At 45.9% G+C, this 12802-nt stretch overlaps 1 protein-coding gene across 6 annotated transcripts in view; it reads right to left on the minus strand.

The window, feature by feature from the left end:
• The window catches only part of tanc2b (tetratricopeptide repeat, ankyrin repeat and coiled-coil containing 2b), a 220374-nt gene that overhangs the window by 101761 nt on the left and 105811 nt on the right, over positions 1-12802 (minus strand). For all 6 annotated transcript variants that reach the window (XM_021576268.2, XM_021576266.2, XM_021576270.2 and 3 more), the window contains one exon: positions 10421-10498. In XM_021576268.2, coding sequence (XP_021431943.1) covers positions 10421-10498 — 78 coding nt within the window. The remainder of the gene's footprint in view (positions 1-10420; positions 10499-12802) is intronic.

The raw sequence follows: 12802 nt of genomic DNA on the forward strand, positions 1-12802 counted from the left end.
ATGAACGTACTTTGGTGCGAAAAGTGCAAATCAATCCCAGGACAGCAGCAAAGGACCTTGTGAAGAAGCTGGAGGAAACAGGTACGAAAGTATCTATATCCACAGTAAAACGAGTCCTATATCGACATTACCTGAAAGGCCGCTCAGCAAGAAAGAAGCCACTGCTCCAAAACCGCCATAAAAAAGCCAGACTACGGTTTGCAACTGCACATGGGGACAAAGATCGTACTTTTTGTAAATGTCCAGTGGTCTGATGAAACAAAAATAGAACTGCTTGGCCATAATGACCATCATTATGTTTGGAGGAAAAAGGGCGAGGCTTGCAAGCCAAAGAACACCATCCCAACTGTGAAGCACGGGGTGGCAGCGTCATGTTGTGGGGGTGCTTTGCTGCAGAAGGGACTAGTGCACTTTACAAAATAGATGGCTTCATAAGGAAGGACATTTTTGTGGATATATTGAAGCAACATCTCAAGACATCAGTTAAAGTTAAAGCTTGGTCGCAAATGGGTCTTCCAAATGGACAATGACCCCAAGCATACTTCCAAAGTTGTGGCAAAATGGCTTAAGGACAACAAAGTCAAGGTATTAGAATGGCCAACACAAAGCCCTGACCTCAATCCCACAGAAAATGTGTGGGCAGAACTGAAAAAGCATGTGCGAGCAGGGAGGCCTACAAACCTGACTCAGTTACACCCGCTTTGTCAGGAGGAATGGGCCAAAATTCACCCAACTTATTGTGGCTTGTGGAAGGCTACCCGAAAAGTTTGACCCAAGTTAAACAATTTAAAGGCAATGCTACCAAATACTAATTGAGTGTATGTAAACTTCTGACCCACTGGGAATGTGATGAAAAAAAATAAAAGCTGAAATAAATTTTTTCTCTCTACTATTATTCTGACATTTCACATTCTTAAAATAAAGTGGTGATCCTAAATGACCTCAGACAGGGAATATTTACTATGATTAAAAGTCAGGAATTGTGAAAAACTGTGAAAGCCATGGATACAGGCAACATCCGCACTGAGCTAAAGGCTAGAGCTACCGCTTTCAAGGAGCGGGACTCTAACCCGGACGCCTATAAGAAATCCCTATTTGCCCTCCGACGAACCATCAAACCGGCAAAGCGTCAGTACAGGACTAAGATCGAATCGTACTACACCGGCTCTGACGCTCGTCGGATGTGGCAGGGCTTGCAAACCATTACAGACTACAAAGGGAAGCACAGCCGAGAACTGCCCAGTGACACAAGCCTATCAGACGAGCTAAACTACTAAACTAATATCTATGCTCACTTCGAGGCAAATAACACTGAAACATGCATGAGAGCACCAGCTGTTCCGGAAGACTGTGTGATCATGCTCTCCGCAGTCGACGGGAGTAAGACCTTTAAACAGGTCAACATTCACAAGGACGCAGGGCCAGATGGATTTAAAGGACATATACTGCGAGCATGCGCTGACCAACTGGCAAGTGTCTTCACTGACATTTTCCACCTCTCACTGTCCGAGTCTGTAATACCAACCTATTTTAAGCAGACCACCAAAGTGCCTGTACCCAAGAACACTAAGGTAACCTTCCTGAATGACTACCGACCTGTAGCATTCACATCTGTAGCCATGAAGTGCTTTGAAAGGCTGGTCATGGCTCACACCAGAAATCCTAGACACACTCCAATTTGCAAACCGCCCCAACAGATCCACAGATGATGCAATCTCTATTGCACTCTACACTGCCCTTTCCCATGCAGGAATGGGCGATATGGCCTAAAAGTAATATCTCAATTTTTATCAGAAGGTTTGGACGATTCACAATATATATATTTTTTGTTGAGGCCAAGACATAATTCTTAACTGAATTTTCTTTATTAAAATAAAAAATATACAAGGCCTCAGATTCCAAGAACACAGGATGAGATGTTCCTATTCTTTGTGCAAGCACTTCCAAGAGTTCATGAACAGTGAGCCTGGTGAAATTTGGGGAGCGCATTGTCAGTAGTGTACCTTTGGTTCCTAGGGTGTTTCGGCCTTTCACACTATACACCCTCCCCAAAAGCGGCCAGCGACAGGGTGATCAATCCTACGCTTGCGTCCCATTCCCAATTAGTCATAAGAGTTGCCTTGTTGTTGATAGCCAACATCCCATGGGACTATGCATGGCATGGGCGTCCTCCTCCCTGAGTCAAGCATTGTTGACCGCATACCTCCTGGCCCTCTCACTTCGGGGCCCAGCTGGGGTCTTTCCTCTTCATCCAAAGCCACTGACTGCTGCCTTCTGTCGCCACCGATACAGCTTTGATTGCCGAACGCTGGCTCTGGTCCTTAATTCCCAGGTCTCTAAGCAGTCTGGTTGTAGATGTTGCCACAAAACCTCTGCAGCCCACCTCCACTGGTCGGACTTCTGTGTTCCAGCCATGATGCCGTGCTTTGGCAGCTAGATCGGCATAGCGCAGATGTTTTCGCTCATAAGCCTCATCTACTGAGTCCTCCCAGGGTACTGTGAGCTCAATGATGAAGACCTTCTTGAGCGAACGGGACCAGAGCACCATGTCAGGTCTTAGGGTGGTGGTTGCGATCTCCGGAGGAAACACAAGTTGCCGGCCAATGTCAGCTAGCATTTTCCAGTAGCGGGCCAAGCGCAGCTGGTCTCGCTCTAATGGTGTAGAGCCACTCTTCGGTGGTTTAGCCCCTTCGCGAACAAAGGTTGTCCGTAAGGGGTGTGATGCTGCTGGGGTGGTAGGGAGTTGGTGGCAGCTCGCTTGTCCTCCAGGGCGGACGCAAGGTTTTTAAGGACTTGGTTGTGACGCCAAGTGTAGCGTCCTTGGGTGAGGCTTGTTTTACACCCTGTGAGAATGTGCCTGAGGTTGGCTGGCATGGAACAGAGGGCACAGTCCGGATCTTCACCATACCATTGGTGAAGATTTACTGGTGTTGGAAGGACGTCATATGTTGCTCTGATGGAAAAGCTCAACTGCCTCGCTTCCATGGCCCACAGATCCTTCCAGCTGATCTTCCTCTTCTCCACACTGTCTCATCGAGTCCACTGTCCCTGTTTGGCAAGAGAGACTGCCTTGGCCCACCTTGCAGCCTCCTCCTGATGGTGTACTTCCTGCACTACCATCTTCCGCCGCTCTGGTGCAGTGGCCTTACTCCAAGCAGCACGGCTAGTTAGCCCAAGGCCTCCTCTCCCTTGCTGAACATGACCAACAATGTCAGCATGTCTGAGGGATGCTGTTGCCACCTGGACTGCTTTTCCTGGCCTCCATTTGCGCCCAGTTGCCAAGGTCGGCGCGTTGTTGCTCACCACTGGGTCTCGAGATTCATTCAGTGTCATCTGAAGCCTGGTTTTTGCACACTTGAATTCCTCTGTTAGACTGGTGAGGGGCAACTTGAGGACACCATCTCCATAGAGGCCTATGGTGGTAAGGCATCGTGGAACTCCGAGTCACTTCTTTAAGTAGCCTGTGACTCCTCTTTCCATCTTCTCCACTGTTGAGATTGGAACCTCATACACTGCTAGGGGCCACAACACCCGGGGTAGGAGACCAAACTGCAGACACCAGGCCTTTAACTTTCCAGGTAGCTGGGTGTTGTTGATGGACTGTAGGCTACTACTGATGTCTTTGTGCAGCTGTTGCACCTGGTCTTTGTCCTTCAGGCTTGCATCATACCACCTTCCAAGACTTTTTACAGGCTGCTCAGACACTGTTGGGATTTGGTCATCTCCGATGAAGGATTTCAGGTCAGAGAGTACTCCCTTCACAATCGAGATGCTGCGTGACTTGGATGGTTTAATCTTCATACGGGCCCAGCTGATGTTCTCCTCGAGTTTTCTGAGCAGTCTCCTGGTGCATGGGACAGTGGTGGTCAATGTTGCAATGTCGTCCATGTAGGCTCTGAGTGGAGGGAGGCGGAAACCAGAGTCGACTTGCTGTCCACCAGCAACCCATTTTGAGGATCTGATGATAACCTCCATTGCCATTATGAATTCCAACGGAGAAATGGTACATCCTGCCATTATACCTACATTCAGGCACTGCCATGAGGTAGTGAAGCAGAACTGCAGATCCTGGAAGTACGACTTCATCAGGGTTGTGATGGTGTCCGGTATGTGGAAAAATCTGAAGGCAGACCACAGGAGTTCATGGGGCACAGAGCCAAATGCATTGGCGAGGTCGAGGAAGACTACATGGAGGTCTCTTTTCTTCACCTTTGCCATTTGGATCTGGTGCCAGATCATGCTGGAATGTTCCAAGCAGCCAGAGAACCCTGATGTTCCTGCCTTCTGTACAGATGTATCGACGTACGCATTCCTTTGCAGTTACTTGGCCATCCTCTGGGCAATGACCGTAAAGAAGATTTTACCCTCGACATTCAATAAGGAGATTGGGCGGAATTGGCTGATGTTCACTGCATCCTTCTACTTAGGGATCAGGAACCCGCCTGCCCTACACCACACTTTGGGTATTATCTTCTTTTGCCAAGCTGTTCTCATAAGCCTCCAGAGGAACCCCAGGACATCTGGTGCGTTCTTATACACTTTGTACGGGACTCCATTTTGCCCCCGGGCTGATGCTGTTTCTGCCCGTCGAACTGTGTTTTCCACCTCTTTCCATGTCGGAGGGCTGGTCTCAATATGATGTTCCGGGGGTTCAATGGGTGGGATATCTGATGGGATGGCCAGATGTTCATGTCGCTTTGAGTCAAAGTTTGTTGTTCTCAGGTGCTCCTCTAGGTCTTTCTTTGTTGTTTTTAGAGCTCCACTTTTTTCCTTCGTGAAGATACTTTTAAGGAACTTGAAGGGATCTTTATAGAATCGAGTTCTAGTTTGTTCTTTCTTCCTTCTGCGTTTCCGTAGGTTATCTGCTCTACAGAGCGATGCCAACCGGGTTTTGATGTCAGCCTGAAGTGACTCTATGCCCTCCTTTTCCACTTCCGAGGCCTTCTTCCACTGTTTCTTAAGCTGTCTCCTTTCTTGAACAAGGCGCTTGATTTCTTGTTGCCTACTGGAAACTGGTGGGGTTGGAACCTTTCTCCCGCATATTTAACTCTTCATTCGACTGATTTGATCGATTTCGCAGAAAATAATCAATGCGAGGCCTCTGTCTCTCTTTACCAAAACACCCCTTCTTCCCCTGGTGGATCCTCAACCAATGGTGTGATGTAACTTGCCTACCACCACAGACACATACCTGCGTCTGTTTGTGGCCCGCTGTTGCAGCGGAACTTGTGACAGTTGCTGTGGTGTTCTCTTGTACTGTGCTCTCATTACTCGTAGTCGTTTCCGGTCCAGTCGTTACCATGTTGTCAGCCGATTAGTCATCTTCCGCCCCCGGTCTCGCAGACTCTAGTGGTATTCTCGTATGTTGACTTTCTGTCAAGGCCTATTTGTGCAAAACAAATGAACAATACACAAATCTATTCTATTGTTTAGGAATGTTTGACCACTAGTTGTTTGAATATGTAATTTATATAATAATTTTGATTGAAAATGTATTCATTTAGTTAATTTGTTGTTAATGTTAAAACAGCCTGTGGTTATTTGCTATTGGATTGGCAGAATGACACAACAAAAAACACATTCGCCTACAGCTGGCCTGAACATAACTTTTTTGAATGCACTTTAATTATCCAATGTCACACTTACTGATGGTGAGGTGACGCCTGTGCCCAAAGCACTGCAGGCGGGTCCAGTAGTTAAATCGCAATTATTTTATGATGTTGCTCCTGCTCTCAGTTGTCATGCACACCAGTCGGTCTTCACTCACCTTCCACGATGCCAGAGAGTCTGATACCCTAGGCTATTACTTCACCTGTATGATCATCGGGAAAGTAAGACATCTGGAAGCAGACATTTGCAATTTCCAGTCTTCATTTATGTAGTGGACAGTCAAACTTAGGTATGGCTCTGCTCGACCATAGATCGGCTGTGGTGGAAAAATAAGAAACATTAGCCAGCTTCTCTGCGACTCTTTCGCGGGTAGCAGTGTATAATCGCAGCAGGGCTTCTTCCGTGAAATACTTGCGGCTTGGCAGCTGATATTTGTGGTCAACTGTACCTAGCAGCTTTTTAAACCCTGGCATTTCTACTGTAAATATTGGACCATATCTTTTGCTATGTAATAGGTCACTGCATCTGTTATCTCCTTCCACCTCAAACTTTTCTTGTCATAAGGGATTACGTTTGAAAAGGATGCGGCTATGATAGTTTGTCTTTTAGCAGACGTTTTGGGAATCGGGCGACTGGAATCGGCATTGCTTAGTCTCACGCATTCCTCCATTCCACCGCGTGTTTCAGTTGCAGGTGATGGAAGTGGTTGGTTATACGGCTGCTTTTCGTTGCAATTGTCTTTCGACACATTTTGCACAGAACATTCATTTGCTGAACATCAGACCTCTTAGACCCAAACCACTTCCATATTACTGAAAAAACATTGCTGCCCTTTTTGGGGATGATTTCATCCTCATGAGAGGCTAAGCTGGCGTCCTCACTTTCCATTTTGGTGGAATTCTTACCGCCGCTACACTTCTCCGGCATGGATACAATTTGTGAAAGGCTGTCTAGGGTTATGATTGGTGGATAACCTCTGTGCACGTGTTGTCACGCAATTGGGACATGATTCGACATTGGGCTGACAGATAAGAGACAGTGAGATGCTGCATTTGTAAAACGTTACAACATTATAGCAAAACCTCGATTCTTGCGATACAAGCATTTTCCATATCGCGCTAAAAAATAAACTTGAATATATAGAAAAAACTTGATATATCGCCCAGCCCTACTTGAGACATGTTGGTATTACAGACTCCGTCAGGGAGAGATTGAAAATGTCAGTGAAGACACTTGCCAGTTGGTCAGAGTATGCTTGGAGTACACGTCCTGGTAATCCATCTAGCCCTGCGGCCTTGTGTATGTTGACCTGGTTAAAGGTCTTACTCACATTGGCTATGGAGAGCGTGATCACACATTAGTCCGGAAAGAGCTGGCGCTCTCATACATGCTTCAGTGTTGTTTGCCTCCACACGAGCATAGAAGTAATTTAGCTCGTCTGGTAGGCTTGTGTCACTGGGCAGCTCGCGGCTGTGCTTCCCTTTGTAGTCCGTAATAGTTTGCAAGCCCTGCCACATCCGACGAGTGTCGCAGCCGGTGTAGTAGGATTCAATCTTAGCCCTGTATTGACCCTTTGCCTGTTTGATGGTTCGTGGGAGGGCATAGCGGAATTTCTTATAGGCGTCCGGGTTAGAGTCCCACTCCTTGAAAGCGGCACCTCTACCCTGAGGGTGTTGCCTGTAATCAATGGCTTTTGGTTGGGGTATGTATGTACGGTCACTGTGGGGACGACGTCAACGAGGCACTTATTGATGAAGCCAGCAACTGATGTGGTGTACTCTTCAATGCCATCAGAAGAATCCCGGAACATATTCCACTCTGTGCTAGCAAAACAGTCCTGTAGCTTAGCATTTGCGTCATCTGACCACTTCCGTACTGAGTGAGTCACTGGTACTTTCTGCTTTAGTTTTCGCTTGTAAGCAGGAATCAGGAGGACAGAGTTATGGATTTGCCAAACGGAGGGCGAGGGAGAGCTTACACGTGTCTGTGTAAAGTTGGTCTTGTTTTTTTCCCCCTCTGGTTGCACATGTAAAATGTGCTTATAGAAATTAGGTAAAACAGATGTAAGTTTCCCTGCATTAAGTTTCACTGGATGAGCATTTTCTTGTTTGCTTATGGCCTTATACAGCTGGTTGAGTGCGATCTAAGTGCCAGCATCATGTAACGCTCATCGTAGGTGGAAGAATAGGGGGACCAATGCGCAGCGTGGTAAGTGTTCATATTTTTTATAGCGTAATGAACACTGAACAAAACAAATAAAACAGCAAACAAACAGTCCTGTATGGTGCTGAAAATACACTGAACAGAAAAGAATCCCCCACACCACACAGGTGGGAAAAGGCTACCTAAGTATGATTCTCAATCAGAGACAACTAACGACACCTGCCTCTGATTGAGAACCATACCAGGCCAAACACAAAATCCCCACATTGAAAAAGGATCATAGACAACCCACCCAACTCACACCCTGACCATACTAAAACAAAGACATAACAAAAGAACTAAGGTCAGAACGTGACTGTACCCTCCCCCCCCCTCCCCCAAAGGTGCGGACCCCGGCCGCAAAACCTGAACCTATAGGGGAGGGTCTGGGTGGGTGTCTGTCCGCGGTGGCGGCTCTGGCGTGGGACATGGTTTCGTGCACCTTGATACACACATTATCTGCATGTCAGCACAACTGGGCAGTTTTAGCGTTTTGGGAACCTATCTCTTGTCAAATCCCCACAATATTCCCACTGGGAAACTTTAAAGAAAAGCAAAATGTGTTGTGAATGTTTTTTGCAACCTAAAAGAAACATTGTAGAATCATCTGCACAAGTGGACAGTTTGTGTTTTGGGAACATATCTTTTGTGATGTCCCCACAATGTTAACACCAGACTGTTCCCACAACCTAATGAAACATTCTGGGAATCTTTAAAGAACACATTTAATTTGTTCTCGGAAATGTCTTGCAACATCTGGCTAATGTTTTATACAAACATTATTTAATCATCAGCACGACTAGACCGTTTTTGTGTTATGAGGACATTTGCAGAGACCTGATGAATGTTCAGGGAACTTTCACAGAACCAATTTTGGTTTGCTGGGTAGGGTGTTCATAGGAAGTAGTTTCTTCTCTACATGTACGATTTCTGACAGTGTCCAGGGTAAAGTGAAGTGAATGTGGAAACATGGAGAGTGACCCATGTTGTGATGATGCTGAGGTATTGACTGGGATCTGCCTGGCTTGACCCAGCAGTGATAATAGTCCTGCAGGCAGACAAGCACCACATGCTGCTTACATGACAGGATGCCTCGCTGTTTCCCTCAATAACAATGTTCCAGAAACCCGTCATCTCTGATATAACACAGAAACTTTGTCTAACCATCAGAGATATGTAGCTAGAATAGAGATGTGAGTGCAACCATTATCTAAAGACAACCAACCCATAAGGGAGCTGAATTTCTGAAAGAGCACAGCAGCAATCACTAAACCACAGCAACACCTCCCTCTAAATATCACAGGTTCTGTTTGTCACAAGTTTTATTCTCACATTCCCTGGCACACTAACATATCTGTATAAAACCCTCTACAGCCATTTTCTCCCTCAACACTGAATCACAGCCCAGACGGCCCCGTCCCACCAGACAGACAGAGCTGTCTCACCAACTGGCCAACACCTTCACATAACATCAGCTAGCATAGCAGACAGCAGACAGCAGGAGCCATTAAGTGACAACTCCACAGTAGTCCCCATAGTGTGTGACAGCCAGGCTGTGATATAGACAGACACAGCCAGGGCCTGCTTACAGCATACCGACACTATACCCCATCTCTGTGGTTTCAGCTCTGCCTGAGAGACTAAATCCATTGAGCCAGGGAGGCATGTACTGTAGCAGCAGCCGTGGTTTGGTCAGATCCCTCAGCATGACAATCCCCTCATGTTTGTCTGTCTATCTGCAGGGTGTGAATGCACACCAGAGGGTAATTCAAGAGAAGCGGCCTTTTAGGGAACACGTTGTCTTTTCTCTCCTTAACAGCTTTACACAAATGTCTGAGAGCCGAGAAAAGTTTTCTGTGAGCCAAGGGTCTGGGGGGAGGGTGAGGGGATAGAAGACGAGAGGTACTGTAGCTACATTGACCTGGTAAATGGCCTAGCTCCCGAAAAACTTCAGAACAAAAGGATAGGGGTGATTTTGAGTGCTACTTGTTGAATTGTTGAGACAGACAGGAATTTTTGAAGGGCGTTAGAGCCACTTCACAGAACAAAACACACCCACTCATAGAAGCATACAGCTCGAAAAGAGCAAGGATACCAATGGGCAAATCATATGGACTAAAATAGTCATACGGAAGCGGAACTCAAGAATTGTAGACTATAACATCTACTGTATATTGTTGACAGACACAATAGCCAATATTGTTTCTCTTTCAGCCCAGAGAACACTTCCAGGGATAACAGATTCAGACACATTTACAGGAACATAAAAATTCATACAGTGTACTCTCTCCACAAAATTATTACTTCACTTCTCTAGTAGTTATTAAATCTTCTGTTGTTAACTCATATAAAATACAGCCCTTTAAACAGCCTCATGCCCTCTCTGTTGCTCCAGGGAAGAGAGGAAAGAGAGGCAGGAAAATAGTATGAGCATAAAGGAAGGAAGAAAGAAGAGACGGATGAATGAAGAAACATTATTTCATATTATGGTCAGATGTGGCTAAGAAAAATGCATTGGGAAAAGTAGGGGGAAAGAGGGGAGGGGAGAAGAGAGCGAGAGGGGATTTGGTCCACAGAATACAGTACACCCAGTAGTGTAACTACCTACCTTGACCGGTGTGGCTCAGGTGGTGGTGGTGCTCTACACTGGGTGATCGGGGTTCTGGCAGGTCCTCACTCCCTCCATCTGCAGATGAGGAGTGAGACAAAGAGGAGAGAGTGTGAGCGTGGGGATGCCAGGAAAAGGAGAGAGAATGAGTGCGGCAGTGTGGCTGGCATTCCAGGTAGGCCACCTCATCCTCCACCAGCCAAGACTGGGGCCTCAGGACCCCCAGGAGACTACTGACACACAGCCCCTCCACACCCCTCCTCCAGGGGCCCAGACGATCCCGCAAACTGGCAAAGTACACACAATTCTTCTTCATCAAGGTGGGTTGGGATGTAGACCGAAGACACCAACCAGGCCCTAGTCCAAAGCCCAGGGCCCACCCACGAGAGAACGGTTACAATACTGAGAGGAGTGGTGATCCAGAGCTAGTCCTTCTGGATGAGTGAGAGATAGGACTGGTGGTACAGTACACTACAGTACAGTAGGCGTTTTCTGAAAGTTGGCTAATTATACGAGGATCAATTACTGTGGGCCCAGAGGACTGAGGATGCGCCGAATACAACTGGTGTAGACTTTTTACAGTGAAATGCTTACTACACGAACACTTCTCAACAATGAAGAGTTTAAAAATAAAAATGGTAACAAAAGAGGAATAAAATACTCAAGAATGGAGCCATATACAGGAGTACCAGATCAATGTGCAGGGCTATGAGGTATTTGAGGTAGATAAGTACATAAAGGCAGGGTAAAGTGACTAGGCATCCGGATAGATAACAATAAGTGTAAAATAAAGAACAGAGTAGCAGCAGCAAATGATGAGTGTAAAAGTGTGGATTAACCACAGTGGATGGAGCAGGGCTGGATTAGGGGGTCGATGGGCCAGCGCCTGCTTTGCCTCTCCACTACAGGGTCTGTTTGACAAGGCCGAGTCCCTATCATAGGCTACAGTGATCTACAGTACAACTAAGACTGCATGGCACCTTATTTCCTATATAGGGCACTATTTTTTATCAGAGCTGTATGGGCCCTGGTTAAAAGTAGTGTACTAAACAGTGAATAGGGTGACATTTGGGATGCAGACTATCTCTGCAAGGGGCTTTGTGGCATATCATGATTTATTCCTAAATAACACATCCCACTGGTATTTATAAACCAAGCCATTGTTTGAAAGTTATCTAAGACAATGGATTTCCTCTCTCTCTGTAGTAGATCTTGGCTTGCCACCGAAGTACAAAGCGGTGTGAGTCTTTCTTGCTAAGGGTTGTGTACTCTGGCAATGGTGGATGCACCAAATGTGTTACCATCAAAGAGTCCTGTGTGTGTGTCTTCACCCAAACAAACACTTGTGTATTTCAACTGATTATAAACCCACAAATACAGATACTGTACATCTGTGCACAGTATGCTGTTGTGCCCATACAGGATAGATTGGGCTGCTGGTGGAAAGATATAGCTTGTCGATAGACTGATAAAATTACCCGGAGGGCCGGAGTGTGTTAGTGTGAGAACTGGGGTAGTGAGAGGTTGACACCGTCTCATTCTGTTACCCTGGTTCCTAACTGCCAACACCACCCTCCACACTTTGACAAAGGTCTATTCTGCTATCTTTATTTTTAGTTTGGTTGTTTATAGAATAACACGTGGATATAATGTGATGCTTTCAGTAATGCTGTGTAGACTATTTTTTGTTTGGTTGTTTCAGTATACACAGCATCGCTGAAAGCATCAAACTATTATATCCAAATGTGTTGGCAAGTTGGTTAGGACATCTACTTTGTGCATGACACAAGTAATTTTTCCAACAATTGTTTACACGCAGATTATTTCACTTATAATTCACTGTATCACAATTCCAGTGGGTCATAAGTTTACATACACTAAGTTGACTGTGCCTTTAAACAGCTTGGAAAATTATGTCATGGCTTTAGAAGCTTATGATAGGCTAATTGACCTCCTTTGAGTCAATTGGAGGTGTACCTGTGGATGTATTTCAAGGCCTACCTACAAACTCAGTGCCTCTTTGCTTGACATCATGGGAAAATCAAAAGAAATCAGCCATGACTTCAAAACATTTTTGTAGACCTCCACAAGTCTGGTTCATCCTTGGGAGCAATTTCCAAACGCCAGAAGGTGCCATGTTCTTCTGTACAAACAATAGTATGCAACTATAAACACCATGGGACCATGCAGCCGTCATACCGACATTCTGTCTCCTAGAGATGAACGTACTTTGGTGCGAAAAGTGCAAATCAATCCCAGAACAGCAGCAAAGGACCTTGTGAAGATGCTGGAGGAAACAGGTACAAAAGTATCTATATCCACAGTAAAACGAGTCCTATATCGACATTACCTGAAAGGCCGCTCATCAAGAAAGAAGCCACT

The sequence above is a fragment of the Oncorhynchus mykiss genome, chromosome 20 (genome assembly GCF_013265735.2).
Source record: "Oncorhynchus mykiss isolate Arlee chromosome 20, USDA_OmykA_1.1, whole genome shotgun sequence".
Taxonomy (NCBI): domain Eukaryota; kingdom Metazoa; phylum Chordata; class Actinopteri; order Salmoniformes; family Salmonidae; genus Oncorhynchus; species Oncorhynchus mykiss.